Consider the following 20,688-nt stretch of genomic DNA (forward strand, 5'->3'; position numbering starts at 1 on the left):
GTATGGAGTCAGCTATTATGAGGGGGCATAGCTTTAAATTAAGGGTTGGTAGGTATAGGACAGATGTTAGGGGTAGGTTCTTTACTCAGCGAGTCGTGAGTTCATTGAATGCCCTGCCAGTAGCAGTGGTGGACTCTCCCTCTTTATGGGCATTTAAGCGGGCATTGGATAGGCATATGGAGGATAGTGGGCTTGTGTAGGTTAGGTGGGCTTGGATCGGCGCAACATCGAAGGCCGAAGGGCCTGTACTGCGCTGTATTCTTCTATGTTCTATAATCTGTAAACTTCTGAATTGTTTCGGCAGTACAATTTAGTGAATACAAACAACAATCAATGGTCCTAAGATCAAACCCTTGGGTACATCATTCAGGTTACTCAAAATGTATTTTCCTTTAACAAATTAATACTTGGCTAATGTAAAAGCTGTCAGGAAAAGTATTTCCAAAATCGAGAACAGCAAGAAACCAACAAAATGTTTCCCATGCTCCAGCCTTTAAAGAGGTAGTTTCAGTTCAGATTTAAATCTCAACTGTTTGTGGGAAGCAAATGCAATGTGTAGCAGTGACTTCAGTGGTTTGCACGGCTGCCTCACAGCACCAGGGACCCGGGTTCAATTCCAGCCTCGGGTGACTGTCTGCGTGGAGTTTGCACATTCTCTCTGTGTCTGCGTGGGTTTCCTCTGGGTGCTCTGATTTCCTCCCACAGTCCAAAGATGTGCAATTCAGCTGAATTGGCCATGCTAAATTGCCCGTAGTGATAGGTGCATTAGAAGGTGTGGGGAATGGGTCTGGGTGGGTTACTCTTCGAAGGGTCAGTATGGACTTGTTGGATCGAAGGGCCTGTTTCCCCACCGTAGGGAATCTAATCTAATTAAAATATGTTCTCCAAATGAAGCTCCAAATAGAACCATTGGAATTACAATGGCAACTTTGGTAGAGATCAACATTCTTTGAATTTGCAGTATGAAGGGGCCAATGAAGTCTTAACAATAATTGAAAGAATTTAAACAGCTCAGCCTCAAGTTCTAATATTCTCTAAAATCTTAACAAAATATCAAACTTAAAATACACTCTTTTTGTGACCACTCTGCATTTTAAAAATAGCAAAGATATTTTAATACAATACTCTGATCTGGCTAAAGCATGACCACTACACAATAATTTTTTTAAACAGGCATTTTAGAATTTGAAACAAATCAGGGACTCGAGGCACTCAGTTTGTTTTATGGTTACAACTTTGATCATTTTAAAAAGGACATAATGTTGTACAATTTCAATGTAAAAACAAAATCTGCCCCATTACATAGCCCGCATAAAACACTGAATTGCGATCCTGATTCAAACAAGGCAAAACAGTGATTTAAAAGGATTTTCTGAACCAGTATTTTAACAAACGAAAATATTTAAATATCCTCTCAGCATGGTAGAATTTACATTGATACATCCCCCTTGACCCAAGTAATAGTACAACCTTAATTTCAGCATTTCTTGTTTTTTCTTTGTAGAGTCTCTGGTGAGAGTTCTTCTCATTTTCATACATGGGAAAAACGCGCCCATTTGAGAGCCCCCCCTCAGTTCACCTGGTGATAATCCATGAAGTGAAAAACAAGGAGTCAAAAAATGGAGGAGGTAGCCCAAAAAGATCCACATCAGAGTTGGACAAAAGTAAATCACACCCACAGACTGCCAATCAACCACCACGGCGCAGGAAAAAAACCCATAAGCATTGGTCCAAGATTCCCAAATCTCTGTGAACCCCACAGCACCTGGCACGTGTGCGCACAAAAAGATCACTAAAACATCCTTATCTCGGTGGAAACCAGACTGAGGAATGCCACCCCACCACTGGACGAGGCTGCGAAGGAAAGAAATTTCAGCCATACCCTCCCGACGAAATCACACCTCAAGAAGAGAAAAGCTTCTCAGTGCACCACATGGCGCCGTAGTCCAGGCCACTCCCCACTTCCCCAGAAGGACTCGCAGAGTCGAGTCCACAGCACAAAAACCCAAGCAAAGCTTCCTTGGTGGTCAGCGCACTTTACTGTCTAGATCCAAGCAGACCGGCTCTCCTTTCTCTCCTTTTCCCCAGTGATGCCATGTTGTCCAAGAAGTACTTCTAAGGGAAGGCAGGAGGACAAAGGCGATAACTTTAAGTACCAAATTCTAACTTTTTTGTCAGAGCCTCAAATCTCGTGTCCGTAGAGGACTTTAAACTCCTTTTTCCCTCGAGGACTCTAACCCCTTTTTTACCAAGAGGAGTCTAAGTCCTTTGTAACTAGAGGAGTCTAAGTCCTTTTTACCCAGAGGACTCTAAGCCTGATTTAACCCTGGGGACTCTCACCCTGATTTACCTCATTTCAAAACCCTTTTAAAACTCAGCTTCGTGCAAAGTGACTCGTTGGTTCATAAGTGTGCGAGTTACCTCAAAGATTCCGTCACCAGTGAGTCCCAGGAGATGAGGGGTCGACTGAGTGTTAAATTTAGAGAGAGATCAAGGTGAAATTTACCTCGTGTGCCTATGTGTCTCATGCATCCAACACTCAGACGATTGCTTATTCAGTCCACTTGGAAGCTCCGTGTATGTTGGAATCCCACCACTGCCATCATATGGTAGATTCTTTTCCCAAGGTTTCGCACACATCAACTTCTGCCAACAGTTAAAGTTTATTTAAGCTTGTACAAGCTAGGTGACACTCCTCAGTCTTGAATAAAGAAAACACATCCCCTTTATACTTGTCAGTTGGCCAGGTTTACAGATACTCTGGCCACTCCCCATAGTCACATGCCACTCAAGACAACCCCCAGTCACCCCCTCAGTCACATGTTACCCCAGGTACAATGGTAGGATGAGATCGTCCTCAGAGATAACGCACATGCGAATGCCCTAATCCTGGGGAACCGGTATGCAAATGATTTCCTGACTGTGATTCCCCAAGGCAGTGTAGGTGTGAGGTGTCCTAGCTTCAGAGGATGGCTCGAAAGCATTTCTGAACGGAAGAAATTGAATGATAGTTTAATTTGATAATAGTAGTGGAGTAGTAGCAAATGACTGTCTAATTGGAGCGTGAGTCATCCGCATTCTTTCATGATTTTCATCTCCACCGACTTCCAGAATGTTGACTTAGCAGTTTAACTCTTTATTACATTAATGTCCAGAGAGATATTCCAGTTTATCTTTTAACATTGTGAACCTCTTATCCCGCATTCAAATTTGACCTTTCAAAATGAATAACTTCGCACTTTTCGAGGTTGAACTCGATCTGCCACTTCTCAGCTCAGTTCTGCATCCTTTCAATGACTCATTGCACCTATAACAGCCGTTCACCCTATCTACAACTCCACCAACTTTCATGTCATCGACAAACTAACTAACCCACCATTGCATTTCCTCATCCAAGTCATTTATAAAAATCACAAAACATAGAGGTCGCAGAACCGATCCCTGCGGAACATTACTGGTCACTGAGCTCCAGGTTGACTACTTTCCATCTACCTCCACCCTCTGTCTTCTATGGGCCAGCCAATTCTGTATCCAGACAGCCACATTTCCCTGTATCCCATGCCTCCTTATTTTCTGAATAAGCCTACCATGGAGAACCTTAACAAACGCCTTGCTAAAGTCCTTGTACACCACATCCACTGTTCTACCTACATCAACGTGTTTTTTCACAATCTCAAAGCCATGCTGGCTATCTAGTCAAATTATGGTTTTCCAAATAATCATAAATCCTGTCTCTCAGAATCGGCTCTAACACTTTGCCCACCACTGGTGTAAAACTGACGGGTCTATAATTCCCCAGGATTATCCCTATTCCCTTTCTTGAACAAGGGAATAATATTTGCCACCCTCTAATTATCTGGCACTACTCCAGTGGACAGTGAGGATGCAGAGATCATGGCCAAAGGCGTAGCAATCTCTTCCCTCGCTTTCTGTAATAACCTAGGGTATATCCCATCTGGTCCTTGGAATTTATCTATCTTTGTTTTTCAAAATTTTCCTTCCTAACATCAATCTGTTCTAGTATATCAGTCTGTTTCACGCTATCCTCAGAAACATCAAGGTCCCGCTCAGTAATGAATACTGAAGCAAAGTATTCGTTAAGGACCATCCCTACTTCCTCTGACTCTAGGCACAAGTTCTCTCAATTATCCCCAATTGGCCCTACCCTCACTCTGGTCATCCTCTTGATCCTCACATAAGTGTAGAGTGCCTTAAGGTTTTCCATAATCCTACCCGCTAAAGCTCCTTCATGCCCCCTTCTAGCTCTCCTAAGTCCATTCTTCACTTCCTTCCTGACCACCTTGTAATGTTCGAGAGCTCTGTCTGATTCTTGCCTCCTCAGTTGCATGTTTCAGAATTCCTAATCTTTAACCTGCTGTTGTATCCATATATAAAACAGATTTTGTGGTCAAAATGTCTTTTGTTTTGCAGGAATTTGCAGTTCCAGATTATCGCCTTCAGGATTCACAGCTTTTACAGCAGCAGCATCAGCAGCTGCGTAGACGCCCATCGCTGCTTTCAGAGTTCCATCCAGCCTCTGATAGGTGAGTAATATTGAGCTTCTATTAACAGGCTAGCATCCTGTCTATTTACAGTGATTGATCAGGGAATAGAGGGGGAAAGAGTTGTTTTACCCAGTTTCCATACTGAGGACTGATTTTGATTTGCCCATACTAGTCAAAGCAGTTTACAGATGGTGAAAGATTACATGTAACCATGAGGTAGAGGAGAGTGAGAAAATCTCTGAAGGGTATTTGCTTTGACAGTTTTTCCAGCGATTAAAGTTAGTAGTGACTCAGACTAAATTTGAGTATAATTTGGAGGAAAGCGTGGCTGGTCTAATTTGTAAGTTTCCAGACAATACAAAGATTGGTGGAGTTGTGAACAGAGAGGAGGATTGTCAGAGGATACAGCAGGATATAGATCAGTTGGAGGCATGGACAGAAAAATGGCAGATGGATTTTAATCCGGACAAATGTAAGATGATGCGTTTTGGAAGGTCAATTGCCGGTGAGAATTATACAGTGAATGACAGAGCCCTTAGGTGTATTGATATAAAGAGGGATCTGGGTGTGCAGGTCTACAGATCACTGAAGATGGCAGCATGTGTAGATAAGGTAGCTAAAAAGGCCTGTGGCATGCTTGCCTTCATTGGAAGTGGAATTGAATGTAAGGATAAGACAAGTTATGCTGCAGCTTCATTGAACTTTGTTTAGGTCACAGTTGTAATTTTGCGTACAGTTCTAGTCACTCCACTACCAGAAGAATATGAGTACTTTGTAGAGGGTGCAAAAAATGTTTTCCAGGATATTGCCTGGTATGGGTGAATTTAGCAATGAAGAATGATTAAATAGACTGGTTTTGTTTTCACTGGAATGCAGGAGGTTGACGGGCAACCTGGTAGAAGTTTTAGTTTATGAATGGCATGGAAAATATGAGGCTTTTTCCCAGGGTGAAGAAGTCGATTACTAGGATACACAGGTTCTGGCTGTGGGGTGGGGGAGAGGGGAGTTTGAAAGAGATGTGCAAGGCACATTTTTCACACAAATGGTAGTGAGTGCCTGGAATGTGCTGCCAGAGGAGGTGATGGAAGCAGATGCAATAGCAGCATTCAAGACGTACCTGAATGAATACATGAATAGGAAAGGAAGAGAGGGATACAGAACCTGTAAGTGAAGATATTTTGAGTATGGAAGGGCAAAGTGTTCCTGTGCTATTTTATTTTTGTTCTCTAATTATCTCAAGTGTGACTGATAAAAGAACCCAGAGATTATGTTCCAGAAATATTACATGTGCATTGTTGTCTGCTTTTGTGCACTTGTACTTGCACATTTTTCTAACCTGGCTAACTATGCTGATGCATGTATGTAGATGTGCCACTGCAAAATTTTAGAGACTTGTACCACTGTCCTGTACCTGATTCTTACAAATTCTACTCTCCTAAAACATACCAACATACAAAATAACAGACAAGTAAAAATTAGCTGATCACCATGCTTTCCCCACACTGAGATAGTTGATCTATTACAGGTAAACTCTGCTTCTCTCCCTCAACCCAGCCCAATACCCTGCAACCACGCAATTTCCCGAGAGAAGGGAAAAATAATTTATACAACTCCTTTCCAATTTCCTTATGGAGTTGAAACCAACCAGGAGATAACCTGGATTAAATATTACTTGGTAAAGACACTTGGCTTCTGTGAGATGCCATCTCTGCTCAGAGACAAACCAATCACGCTCCCTCTTGATAGTAGAGTTAGCTATTCGAACATCAGTTTGCAGCACATTGCAGAAGCCCTCAATTATGTAACCAGTTTTCTCCTACACTTTGTTGTTTACACCTTGGACCTTAATCGTTCACAATCTGTTAAAATGAAATAATGTGAAATTGGGAGGTTATCCAGGAATTTCATTGGTATGTTTTCTCTCTTACCATTTTGGCAAGATCTACCTGTAAACAGTCTTATAATCAAGAAAATGCAAACAAGGGAAATCTCCAGTGTTTTTCTTCCATTGTGTCCTCTCTGATCTGTCGAATGGCAGGCTTTGAACTACTGTGTAGAGAATGGTTCTTAATGGACAGATTCAAGATGAGCTAGAATCCCTGTGTGACCAACTTGCGCTGCTGGAAATCTGTGAAAACCACTTGTGTTTTTGTGATAGGATATTTAACAGAGTTGTCACTTATCAAGGTAGATTCATCTCAACACACTGTGGTGGATTAATCATTTCAAACTTAATAAATAAGGTATTTGTTTGGCTTCTGGAGTTTGTGTTCACTAAAAACAGTTATTGTCTAGACCTCCGCCTTTGCGCCAAAGTAAGTAAGGCCATAAGAGGTAGGAGTCGACGTAAGCCATTCAACTCAGAGTCCACACCATCATTCAGTGAGATCAGAGCTGATCTGATAATCTTCAATGCCCTTTGCGCCTTGATTCCCATAATAATTAGAAATGCATCTGTCTCAGCCTTGAATATACTTAATGTTCCAGCCTTGACAGCCTTCTGTGTCATCCTCATCACTTAAGACCACAAGAAATTGGAACCATTTGGCCCCTTGAGCTTACTTCTCCATTCAATAAGGGCATGGCTGACACTCCTCGTGTCCACTTTCCTGCCCTTTCTTCATAACCCTTGATTTTCCCAACTGATGAAGAATCTAGCTATCTGAACCTTAAATATACACAAGGCTCTCCTTGCCTTCCCACATACTTTTGTTTTATTCTCAAACTTGGCAATAGCATGTTTACTTCTATCATCCAAGTCATTAACATATACTGCAAATAATTGTTTCCCCAGCACCCTTCCCTGTGCCATTCCCCTAATTATGGGTTGCTGCAATGAAAATGCCCCCCTTTATCCCAATTCTCTGTCTCCTATTAACTAGCCAACCCTCTATCAATGGGAATAAACTACTCCGGACACCGTGGGTTCATAAGTAGCCTTATGTACTGTATTTGTCAAATGCCTTTTGCAAATCTAAATATCTTGTATCTACTGATTTCCCTTTATTTACCCTGCTTGTTACCATGATCTTTGAATTTGTATCCATTGAATTTCTTCAAACACAGAAAATATTGGAGAAACTTAGCAGGTATAGTGTCATCTGTGGATAGAGAAATAGTCAACAGAGTTATATTGGACTCGCATTGTTTCTCTTTCTCTCCACTCAGGTGCTGCTATATCTGAGTTTCTCCACATTATCTGCATTTATTTCAGATTTCCAGCATCTGCAGTATTTTAATTTTACTTGAGGTTGTTTAGGTTGAGAAGCGCATTTGTACCTTTTCCTTGGTTCTTTCCAAAGTTATATCCATGGATGGAAGCCAGTAGGCTACAGTAGATGGGAGTTTATTAGACTGATGAGTAATAGGCGATCCCCACGAATCAATGCTAAGACCTCTGTCTTTTTTCTGGACTTAAATTCATTATATCTTGCAATACAGAATCAAATGTCAAAATTTGCTGATGACTCCAAAATGGCAAACAGTGAGGATGGTGCAAACAAAATGCAAAATGTCATAGGAGAAAGTGAGGATTGCAAATGCTGGAGAGTCGGAGTTGAAAAGTGTGCTGCTGGAAAAGCACAGCAGGTCAGGTAGCATCCGAGGAGCAGGAAAGTCGACATTTCTGGCATAAGCCCTTCATCACAACTCCTGATGAAGGGCTTTTGCCTGAAACGTTAATTCTCCTGCTCCTTGGATGCTATCTGACTGGCTGTGCTTTTCCAGCGGCACACTTTTCGACTTGGTGTAAATGTCATAAACTGATAGTACACAAGTGGCATGTGGACTTTAATACAGAGAAGAATGATACAGTGTATTTTAGTAGAAGGGACAGGGAGAGGTTTAATAGCACAGTCTCAAAGAGTGTAAGGAACAGAGAGACCTGAGATGTGTGCACATCAGAGAGAATGGTTAGTAAAGCATATAAGATCTTGGGTTGATAACTTCTCCCTCAATGTTTCTATTTATGCTGAATCTTTATTTAGCTCTAGTTAGATTCTAGCTAGAGTATTGTTTTCAATTCTGTTCAATGCACTTGAGGAAAGATGTGAAGGTCCTCTAAAGGCTGCAGAGGGGAAGGATTTTAGTTATAAGGTTAGATTGGAATTGTTGATCTCTTTGGAACAGAAGACAAAAAGCTCCAGAGGCACTAGCCTAGATTGAAAAGACAAATTAATTTGGGAAAACAAATTGTTTTGCAGGCCTCAAGAAAGGAGGAGTGGCTATGAGCAGTCATACCATAGCGTGGCTGGACAGCCTGACCATGAATCATTGGAATCCAAACGCCCACGGCTTGAACAGGTACCTGATCCCCACTTTCAGCGTGCTACAGTACTGCCCTTAGCTCACCCAGTACCAGAGGGTCTTCGAGCACCCACAGAGGTGAAAAAGGTAAGTGTTGGTTGTTAGAGTAGGCAGCACTTTAGATGTTTCATTCAAAAACCAACACGCGTAATGTTATATTTAGCAAACTAAACTTTTCTAGCTTACTTCTGATACCTAAGCAGAATAGAAGAAATTGGAAGAGCTGAGTTCTGCTCAGATCTTTAAACCCAACTTTCATCTTGTTGACTGCTGTTAACATTTGCAGTTTATATCTCAAACATTTATTATTTTACAATTTTACTGAAAACAGCCGAGAGATTACTCCTTGCATTTTGAGTGGTTACAAGTGACCCAACTTTAATAAAATATTAAATCTAAAACGAGCAATTCATTTAAGGAGCTTGCCCTTGAATTATGTAATGTAATTGAGATGATTAAGGTGACTAAAACATTTGATAGGGTAGAGACAAACTGTTTCTTCTTTGGGTGGGGTTCAGAATTAGGGAGCATAGCCTTAACATTAGAGTGGGATATTTTAGTAAGAATGTCACAAAGCACTTCTTTATGCAGGTGGTCATGTATTTCTGGAACTCTCTTCCTGAAAAAAGAACTGATGAGGGTTGAGGATGGTCATAGAAAGTAGGAGAATCAGACTTCTAGATTTTTACATGCACATCTATTTCAAACCCACACACTCCCACAGCTATCTGGTCGACACCTCCTCCCATGTGCCCCCCTCCTGTATAAACGCAATCCCAAATTTCTCTACCTCCACCATAACTGCTCCCAGGAGAGCAATTCCACTCCAGGACATCCCTCATGGCCTCCTATTTCAAGAAACACAATTTCCCTTCCGACGTGATCAACAATGTCCTCCAGCACATCTCCGCCACTTCGCAAACTCTGCTCTTGAACCTCCATTCCTTCAACTGCAACAAGGATAGAACCTCTCTGGTCCTCACCTTCCACCTCACAAATCACCAGATACAGTGCGTTATCCTCTGCCATTTCCGCTATCTACAATCAGACCCCACCACCAGAGACACATTTCCCCCTCCATCCCTGTGTTCTGCAGGGGCCATTCCCTCCGTGACACTCTCGTTAGGTCCATGCTCCCCCCACAAACCCACCCTCCACACCCGGCATCTGCAGTCCTCACATTTCCCTTCCAGACTTTTGTGAGGCAAAAATTAATGAGAATTGTAGATGCCCATGTTCCAGAAAAGAGTAAGTAAAAACAAATTATTAAGCACTTGGTTCAAGGCCAGTCTTTTGAAAGGTGTACTTTGCAGAACTGTTCTTGCTACTCCCACAGATGTGGTCGAACTGTGGTTTTGTATACTTGGAAGCATGACTTCTGCCTCTTGTACTTAAGCATTCTAGGTACTGAAGCCAGCATTTCATGAGACTTTAGTATTATTTTCTATATTTGCTCATGAGATCTTAATATCTTAATTAGTCCCCACTGTCCAAGCTTTCAACCATTTAATGAGTATCGTGATCTATCTGTTTTAGTTACAATGTTATTGACATCACATTCAACAAATTCAAATCCATTTGCCACAATTTTAACTATTTACGTCATCGATCAATATGCCTTTGAAATTTCATATTTCTATCTACATTGTTTATAATGGCATATCTTAGTGATCCTAGAAAAAATGCCTAGGGAGAGGGACAAATCTGGTCCACCGGTTCAAGTTCTAAATTGGGGCAAGACGAATTTTGGTGGAATTAGACAGGAGCTTGCAAGGGTTGATTGGAGTACTTTGATTGCAGGCAAAGGGATCTATGCCAAGTGGGAGGCCTTTAAAAGCAAAATAGCTAGAGTTCAAGGTCGATATGTTCCTATGAGGGTGAAAGGCAAGGTTGACAAGAATAGGGAATCGTGGATGACAAGAGATGTTGATGCTTTGACCGGAAAAGAGGAGGCGGTATGGCTCCGGTTTCACGTTTTTGGAAAGGCAAGGACTGATTAGGAATAGTCACCATGGCTTTGTGCGTGAGAAATCTTGTCTCACGAGCTTGATTTTGATGCAGAATTGGCTTGAAGGTAGACGACAGAAGGTGGTGGTGGAGGGTTGTTTTTCAGACTGGAGGCCTGCGACCAGTGGAATGCCACAAGGATCGGTGCTGGGTCCTCTACTTTTTGTCATTTACATAAATGATTTGAATGCGAGCATTGGAGGTATAGTTAGTAAGTTTGCAGGTGACACCAAAATTGGAGGTGTAGTGGGCAGCGAAGAAGGTTACCTCAGCTTACAACAAGATCTTGTTCAGATGGGCCAATAGGCTGAGAAGTGGCAGATGGAGTTTAATTTAGATAAATGTGAGGTGCTACATTTTGGGAAAGCAAATCTTAGCAGGACATATACTCTTAATGGTAAGGTCTTGGGGAGTGTTTTGAACAAAGAGACCTTGGAGTGCAGGTTCATAGCTCCTTGAAAGTGGAGTCGCAGGTAGATAGGATAGTGAAGAAGGCATCTGGTATGCTTTCCTGTATTGGTCAGAGCATTGAGTACAGGAGTTGGGAGGTCATGTTGCAGATGTACAGGACATTGGTTTGACGACTGTTGGAATATTGCATGCAATTCTGGTTTCCTCCCTATTAGAAGGATGTTGTGAAACTTGAAGGGTTCAGAAAAGATTTACAAGGATGTTGCCAGGGTTGGAGGATTTGAGTTACAGGGAGAGATTGAATAGGCTGGTGCTGTTTTCCTTGTAGCGTCAGAGGCTGAGGGGTGACCTTATAGAGGCTTATAAAATCATGAAGGGGCATGGATAGGATAAATAGACAAAGTTTCTTCCCTGGAATTCAGAACTCGAGGGCATAGTTTTAAGGTGAGAGGGGAAAGGTATAAAAGAGACCTAAGGGGCAACATTTTCACTCAGAGGGTGGTACGTGTATGGAATGAGCTGCCAGAGGAAGTGCTGGAGTCTAGTACGATTGCAATATTTAAAAGTCATCTAGGAAGGGTTTGGAGGGATATGGGCCGGGTGTTGGCAGGTGGGATTAGATTGGGTTGGGATATCTGGTCAGCATGGACGAATTAGACCGAAGTGTCTGTTTCCATACTGTACATCTCTGTGACTCTATGACTTTAAGCTAGTAAGACGTCACCTTCCCTGCACAAAACCATGTTGCCTATCACTGATAATCCCATTTTCTTCCAAATGGGAATAGATCTTATTCCTCATATCTTCTCAACAGCTTCCCAAACAGTGGCATCAGACTCACCGTTCTATAATTACCTAGATTATCCTTGCTACCCTTCTTAAATAAAGGGACAACATTAGCAATTCTCCAGTCCTGTGGAATCTCTCCCATGTTCAAGGATATTGCAATGTTATCTGTTAAGATCCCAGCTATTTCCCCTCTCTGCCCTCGGTAATCTGGGAAAGATCCCGTTCAGACCTGTGGACTTGTCTACCTTAATGCCTTTTAGAATACCCATCACTTCCTCCTTCCTTATGCTGACTTGATCTCGAGTAATCAAACATCTATCCCTAACCTCAACATCAGACATGTCCCTCTCCCCGGTGAATGCCGATGTAAAGTATTCATTAATTAAGAATATAAAACAATACAGTGTAGAACAGGCCATTCGGCCCTCAATGCTGCGCCGACCTGTGAACTATTCTCAGCTCGACCCCCTACTATACCAAAATCAACCATGTGCTTACCTAAGGATTGTTTAAATCTCCCTAATGTGGCTGAGTTGACTACATAAGCAGGTAGGGCATTCCATGTCCTTACTACTCTCTGCGTAAAGAACCTGCCTCTGACATTTGTCTTAAATCTATCACCCCTCAATTTGTAGTTATGCCCCCTCATACAAGCTGACATCATCATCCTAGGAAAAAGACTTTCACTGTCAACCCTATCTAATCCTATCTAATCATCTTGTATGTCTCTGTTAAATCCCCTCTTAGCCACCGCCTTCCCAATGAGAACAGACCCAAGTCTCTCGGCCTTTCCTCATCAGACCTCCCCTCCAGACCAAGCAACATCCTGGTAAATCTCCTCTGCACCTTTTCCAATGCTTCCACATCCTTCCCGAAATATGATGACCAGAACTGTACACAATATTCCGAGTGTGGCCGCACCAGCGTTTTGTATAGTTGCAACATGATATTGTGGCTCCGGAACTCAATTCCTTTACGAATTATACCTAACACACTGTATGCTGCCTTAACAGCACTATCCATCTGGGTGGCAACTTTCAGGGATCTATGTACATGGACTCCAAGATCCCTCTGCACATCCACACGACCAAGAATCTTTCTGTTGACCCAGTGCTCTGCCTTCCTGTTATTCTTCCCAAAGTGCATCACCTCACATTTAGCAGCATTGAACTCCATTTGCCACCTCTCTGCCCAATTCTGCAGTTTATCCAAATCCCCCTGCAACCTGTAATATTCTTCCACACTGTCCACTACTCCATCGACTTTAGTATCATCTGCAAATTTACTAATCCATCCACCTATGCCTGCGTCCAAGTAATTTATAAAAATGACAAACAGCAGTGCTCCCAAAACAAATCCTTGTGGAACACCACTAGTAACCGGACTCAGGCTGAATATTTTCCATCAACCACCACTCGCTGCCTTCTTTTAGAAAGCCAGTTTCTAATCCATACTGCTAAATCACCCTCAATGCCATGCCTCTTCATTTTCTCCAATAGCCTATCGTTAGCTTGCCCTTTTTTTGTTCCTCCATGCAAAACTTTCCTACTGTGTTCTGAAATGGGGCAAACTCTTTCTCTCGTTACCCTCTTGTTCCTTATATATGCAGGGAAATGTGGTTAGAGTTGATGGACATTTTGTTTGGCATGGACCACTTTGGGTCAAAAGGTTTGTCTCTGTGCTGTAGGACTCTATGACCACCTCTGGATGCTGTGATATAAACTGGCCAATTCATACGTATATATTAGTACCTATTTTTAAAACTTGGCGTGTGAATTTTGAGTTAGTAATACATGGGTCTTTGGTGTGTCTGAAGTTAACCATTATCACGGTTCTGTAGCCATGGTGATATTTTTTCCTACAGTTTGTGAGGGCTCGGCATCCTATCTGGTATTTTTGTTTACTTTAGAATTTTACAACCTGGCCAGGTATACCTCAAGGTTTCTCTAAGAAATATCTGAGCTGGGAGTTTCTATTAAGCTTGAGGGGAATACTTATCGGTTAAATGGAGACATTTTTGTTATACTTTGTTTTGGGGAATTCTGTGAAGTCCTTGTGTGGAGACATATATATGGAGTAGTGCTCCTGAGAAAGGGAAACATAGTAACACAGATTACCTTAGAACAAAAAGTTAGTGACAGTCTGAAAGTGTTGGGATAAAACCCGGAGAGGAACTGAAGCTGAATTTGTATGAACTCTGCTGAATGATAAGGCCAAGAATAAGCTATCCATTTTCCAGTCTGGGATTTGAAGTCACAGTTGCCTTAAACATATTGAGATGTTACAGAAAGGGATTCTGTTGTATGTACTAGACAAGAGTTGGTGATCCTAGACGTGATGGTACAGAGAACACCAAACGGAGAATTCACCACAAAGGTACACAGGAAAGCCACACACACAGACCAAGTCCTGAACTAAGAAAGCAACCACCCCAATACACACAAACGAAGTTGCATCAAGACACTTTTCAAAAGGGCCACAACACACTGTAGCATCCTGTGAAGCGCTTCTGTGGTGTTTCCTCCGGCATTTATAGTGGCCTGTCCCTGCCGCTTCTGGTTGTCAGTTTCAGCTGTCTGCTGTAGTGGCCGGTATATTGGGTCCAGGTCTATTTGTTTGTTGATGGAGTTTGTGGATGAGTGCCGTGCTTCTAGGAATTCCCTGGCTGTTCTTTATTTGGCTTGCCCTATAATGTTAGTGTTGTCCCAGTCGAATTCATGTTGCTTTTTGGACAACACTACCATTATAGGGCAAGCGAAACAAAGAACAGCCAGGGAATTCCTAGAAGCTTGGCACTCATCCACAAACTCCATCAACAAACACATCGACCTGGACCCAATATACCGGCCACTACAGCGGACAGCTGAAACTGACAACCGGAAGCGGCAGGGACAGGCCACTATAAATGCCGGAGAAAACACCACAGAAGCACTTCACAGGAGGCTCCCAAGCACTGAGGATGTCACCTAGACAGGGGACGAAACGTTTGCAACAAAAACCTCCAGCTCGGCGAACAGAACCACAAGAGTTGGTGTTGGGTACTAGACAGGAATTTTTCTTAAGGAGTGTTTTGGGATTAATGGAATACACTTTTACTGTGTGTTTGAAACGCTTTAACTGTGTTTCTCTGTAAATGGATTGGTTCATTCTAGGTTTTTTTGCTTAATAAATTTCTGCTTTATTGTTAAAACAAAATTGCAAGCTTCTGTTTCAGTGAGAGACCACCTTCTATTTACTTTTGGGACAAACCAAAACAAAAGCAAGTTATGATCTATCGACACAGATTTCAGTCTGGACTCTGCCTTGTCCAGTGATAAAATTAGCCTTGATCATAACATTTGGGGGCTCTGAGCAAGAAGGTTGTAATAGGAGAGGTTAATATCTTTCTTATTAAAGTAATGACTGTGTGTAGTTTTGGGCGTAAATCAGTTGTTTTATGATCAGGTTTACTGTATGCAATTTGAAGATGGGCTTTGGGTGTTTTTCAGAGTTGTGGAAGATTTAACAGTGGATTATTTAAGATTGTTGACTAAAGGTAAACTGAAAGCACAAACAATTAAAGAGCACATGGAGTGTTGCCCCCTTCTCTTCCCCCGCCCCTCAGTCGAAGCAAAACGTTGAGCAACACAGTCTCGTTTTACCTCCTTCACCTTTATTCCGGGCCCTGGAATGAGAGAGAATGATCACCTGTGTGCACAGAGACATGAGTTCATAGTCTTCTCTGGAATAGCAGTTTCTTAATGAGTTATACAGTCATTTTACAGGGAAGAGCATCCAGATAAGGCAACATATTTGGTGACCGCTACAATCAGCGAGCATTTCCTTAAATGATAGAAGGACAAGGTAAAGCTCATGTGGTTTAATGTCCATAGGAAGGCCACTGATAAAAAGCATACCGACCTCCTCTTTACTGTTGTTCGTTTCTTCACTTTTCGTGCTCGTGACTGGGGAGCTGATTGAATCCGTTGAATCAGATTGTGGAGAGGCGGGCGGTGGTCCGAAGGCATGCTTTACCTGTGAATGGAGAAACTCGAGAGAAGATGCTGGCTACTGAAAATATCTTTGCATTTCCTCTCTCATTCCTTCCTTGCCAGGGTGGTTATCAGTATGAAGACAGTCACACATTTACCTACACTAAATTGTGTCTGCCTATTTCAACATTCTTTGAATTCTTGAAGTCTATTACTCAGTTCACTTATTTATGACATTGTCAAATTTTATACAAAGCATGAGCTTGTAAATTGTACTGGCTAAGCAATTCAGTCAAGTATAAACAACATTCAGTGGTCCTAAAATTAAACACTTGGGTACCTCATTGAAGTTATTGAAAAATTATTTTCTTTTAACAAATTGATATTTGGCTAATGTGAAAGCACTCAGGAAAAGTATTTCAAAAGTCTGGAACAGCAAGAAAACAACAAAATGTTTCCTATGCTTTAGCAATTGGAAGGCAGTTTCAGTTCAGATTTAAATCTCAAATATTCGTGGGATACAAATGCTGAATATTTTAAAATATGTAAACGAAACTTCCCAAATAAAAAAGTTGGAATTACAGTAGCAACTTTGGTAGAGATCAACATTCTTTGAATTTGCAATATGAAAGGGGCCAATGAAGTCTTAACAATAATTAAAAGAACTGAAACAGCTCAGTTTCAAGTTCTAATATTCTCTAAAATCTTAACAAAACATCAAATTCAAAATGCACTCTTTTTGTGAACACAGCAGCAAAGTTATTTTAATACAATACTTTCATCTGTCGAAAGCATGACTTCTGACCCAAGTGTTTCTTTAAACCGGCATTGCAGAATTTCAAACAAATCAGGGGCTCAAGTGACTGAATCAATTAGTTTTAAGGTTATAAGTTTGATAATTTTAAAAAGGACATAATGTTGTACAATTTCAATGTAAAAACAAAACCAGCCCCGCTACACAGCCCACAAAACACATTGAATTAAGGTCCTGATTCAAGATTAAGCCATCTACTGTTACACAATGAATAACTGGTTTCACATAATGCATAGGGTTAGGGGTTAGCACTGCTGCCTCTCAGCACCAGGGCCTTGGACTTGATTCCAGCCTCAGGTGACTGTCTATGTGCAGTTTGCATATTCTCCCCATGTCTGCGTGGGTTTCCTCCAGGTGCGCCGGTTTCCTCCCACAGTCCAAATATTTGCACGTCAGATGAATTGGCCATGCTAAATTGCCCATAGTGTTAGGTACATTAGTCAGAGGGAAAAGAATCTGGATGGGTTACTCTTCGGAGGGTCGGTGTGGACTTGTTTGGCCAAATGGCCTGTTTCCACGCTGTAGGAAATCTAATCTAATACTTTTCACCTTAACTGACTTTACATACTGAATGCTTCTAATATTGTTAACTGGCTCTATACATTATGAATGCTTTTCCACCTTGTTAACCCATTACCCTTACCTCCAGCATCCCATTATTATCTGCAAGTTCTTATCTGATCTACGTCATGTTCAGCTGAACCTCTTGTTTCATAAAAACCAAGACATAACTGTTTCCCTACCTGCTCATACCCTCTACACATTCTCAGGAGGAACTGCAACAGTTCTTCAGTCCTGTGTAGCACAAAATTAGAGCTGGAAAAGGGACCTGACGATCGCTGACAATGAAAATTAGGGATAGTATTAAATCCAAGAAAAGAGCAAACAAATTGGCCAAAGAAAGCAGCTGACCTGAGGATTGGCAGCCATTTAGATTTCAACAAAAGGGATTGATTTAAGATGGGGGGAAAAGTACAAGAGTAAACTTTTGGGGAGCATATAAACTGATCATAAAGCTTTTCTAGATATGTGAAGAGAAAAATATTCGTGAACACAAATTTTGGTCCCTTACAGTCAGAAGCAGGAAAGGTTAAACTGGGGAACAAGGATGTGGCAAGGAAGGCACACATAAGATCCAAAAAATGTTAGGGAACATAGGTTCTAATGAAAGGGAATGAAATCAATATTAGTGGGGAAATGTATGGCATTTAGGGGCCAATAAAATCCCCAGGGCTTGATAATCATCATTTCAGACACTAAACGAGTTAAGTGGCCATAGAAATAATGGACGCATTGGTGGTCATCTTTCAGGAATCTATGGACTCTGCAACAGTTTCTGTGGATTGGAGAGTAGTTAACATAACCTCAGTATATAAAAAAGGAGGAAGTGAGGACTGCAGATGCTGAAGATCAGAGTTGAGTGTGTGGTTCTGGAAAAGCACAGCAGGTCAGAGAGCATCCAAGGAGCAGGTGAATTGACATTTCGGGCAAAAGTCCTTCTTCAGGAATCAGGTAGAGAGAGAAAACAGAATTATTGACCTTGTCATCAGTAGTGGGAAAGATGCTCGAGTGCATTATAAACGATTTAATAGCAGAGCACTCAGAAAACATGATAAAATCGGACAAAATCAGCATGGATTTAAGGAAGGAAAATCATACTTCACAAATCTAGTGGGATTTATTGACAAGGTAACTAGTAGAGGTGATGAGGGGAGCCAGTGGGTGTGGTTTATTTGGAATTTCAAAATGTTTTTGATAAGGTCCCACAAAGAGACTAAACTGTAAAGTTAAAGTACATGGGAGTCGGGTCATCGACTGATGTGGATAGAGAACTGGTTAGCAGGCAGGAAACAGTGTCGAAAGAAATGGGTTCTGAAGAAGGGTCACTGGACCCAAAATATTAATTCGAATTTCTTTCACAGATGCTGTCAGATGTGCTGAGCTTTTCCAGCAATTTCTGCTTTTCTTTCCTATTTACAGCATTCATAGTTCTTCTGGTTTTTATTCAATATGATCATGACTGATTGAACACTTACAGTATCCCTATAACCCGTTACTCCATTGATTATCTAACTTTTTCTCAACCTCTACCTTAAATATGCTGAAAGATTAAGTTTCCACAACACTCTGATTCACCACCTTCTGAGTAAAAAAAATTGTCCGTCATCTTAGTCTTAAATGTCAGTCTCATTATTTTTAACTTGTGCCCTTATTCTAGATTCCCAACCTGGAGGAATGATTTTTCTATTAGTACGTTCTTTTTGAAAATTTAGCTAAAAAGCTTGAAGGTAAACAGAATGATGCTAATGTGTTTAATCCATCTTCTTTCATAAAAATGCAACAAGAGGAACTAATGGTCTCGTAGTATTAAACCGTTAATCCAAAGAACCAGGTAATGTTCTGGGAACCCAGGTTCAATAAAAATCTTGGATTAAGAGTCCAATGATGATCATGAAACCTTTGCTGTTTGTCAGAAAAACTCATCTGGTTCACAAATCTGCTTTGTGGGAGTAAATCTGTCATTCTTAGCTGTTCTGGCCTACATGCAATTCCAGATCCATACCAATGTAGTTGACTCTCCATTAGGTATGGACAATAAATGCTGGCCTGCCCTGCACTGTCCATGTCCCATGAATGAAGATAGTAAAAAGAAAAATTGGAGTTGAAAGAGTTATACTAGGCTACTCAGACATTGGATCAGAAACAATACCTTAGTGTCATTATTTGGTAGACAAAACTTCCAATGAGGAAATGGATAACCGCATACGAGGAATGGGCAATTATCCATTTGGTGGCTGTTCCGCCTGAGTATAGTAATGAAACTTTTCAAGTGGCTCACAACATTCCAATGACAAGCCATTCAAGTATGAGGAAAACACAGGCCAAAATATTGAAGCATTTTTATTTCTCATGACCACATAAAGATGGAGTCATACTTTGCCAGACATGCCACACATGTCAGACAGTGGGAAAATCCCAACCTATAGAACATAGAATAATACAGCACAGAACAGGCCCTTCGGCCCACGATGTTGTGCCGAACATTTGTCCTAGCTTAAGCACCCATCCATGTACCTATCCAATTGCCGCTTAAAGGTCACCAAAGATTCTGATTCTACCACTCCCACAGGCAGCGCATTCCATGCCCCCACCACTCTCTGGGTAAAGAACCCACCCCTGACATCTCCCCTATACCTTCCACCCTTCACCTTAAATTTATGTCCCCTTGTAACACTCTGTTGTACCCGGGGAAAAAGTCTCTGACTGTCTACTCTATCTATTCCTCTGATCATCTTATAAACCTCGATCAAGTCACCCCTCATCCTTCGCCGTTCCAACGAGAAAAGGCCGAGAACTCTCAACCTATCCTCGTACGACTTCCTCTCCATTCCAGGCAACATCCTGGTAAATCTTCTCTGCACCCTCTCCAAAGCATCCACTTCCTTTTGGTAATGTGGTGACCAGAACCATACGCAGTATTCCAAATGTGGCCGAACCAAAGTCTTACACAACTATAACATGACCTGCCAACCCTTGTACTCAATACCCCGTCTGGTAATGGAGAGCATGCTGGATGCCGTCTTAACCACTCTAATGATCTGCGTTGCCACCTTCAGGTTGTATGATGTTATTACTATAACTAAGACTTGGTTGAGGGAAGGGCATGATTGGCAACTAAATATCCCAGGATTTAGATGCTTTAGGAGGGATGGAGAGGGAGGAAAAAGGGGTGGAGGAGTTGCACTACTGGCCAGAGAGAATATACAGCTGTGCTAAAGAAGGGCTGGATGGAGGACTCAAGCAGTGAGGCAATACTGGCAGAGCTCAGAAATAGGAAGGTTGGGGCTGTACTACAGGCCTCCCAACAGTGAGTGTGAGATAGAGG

The 20,688-nt window shown here is 41.7% G+C and overlaps 1 protein-coding gene across 1 annotated transcript in view; it reads left to right on the top strand.

Annotated features, from left to right (window-relative positions):
• Positions 1 to 20,688, top strand: part of ncor1 (nuclear receptor corepressor 1) — a 413,945-nt gene that overhangs the window by 69,300 nt on the left and 323,957 nt on the right. Inside the window, exons 4-5 of the mRNA XM_043713232.1 lie at positions 4,432 to 4,544; positions 8,708 to 8,897. Coding sequence (XP_043569167.1) covers positions 4,432 to 4,544; positions 8,708 to 8,897 — 303 coding nt within the window. The remainder of the gene's footprint in view (positions 1 to 4,431; positions 4,545 to 8,707; positions 8,898 to 20,688) is intronic.

Source organism: Chiloscyllium plagiosum, chromosome 23 (assembly GCF_004010195.1).
Source record: "Chiloscyllium plagiosum isolate BGI_BamShark_2017 chromosome 23, ASM401019v2, whole genome shotgun sequence".
NCBI classification, from domain to species: domain Eukaryota; kingdom Metazoa; phylum Chordata; class Chondrichthyes; order Orectolobiformes; family Hemiscylliidae; genus Chiloscyllium; species Chiloscyllium plagiosum.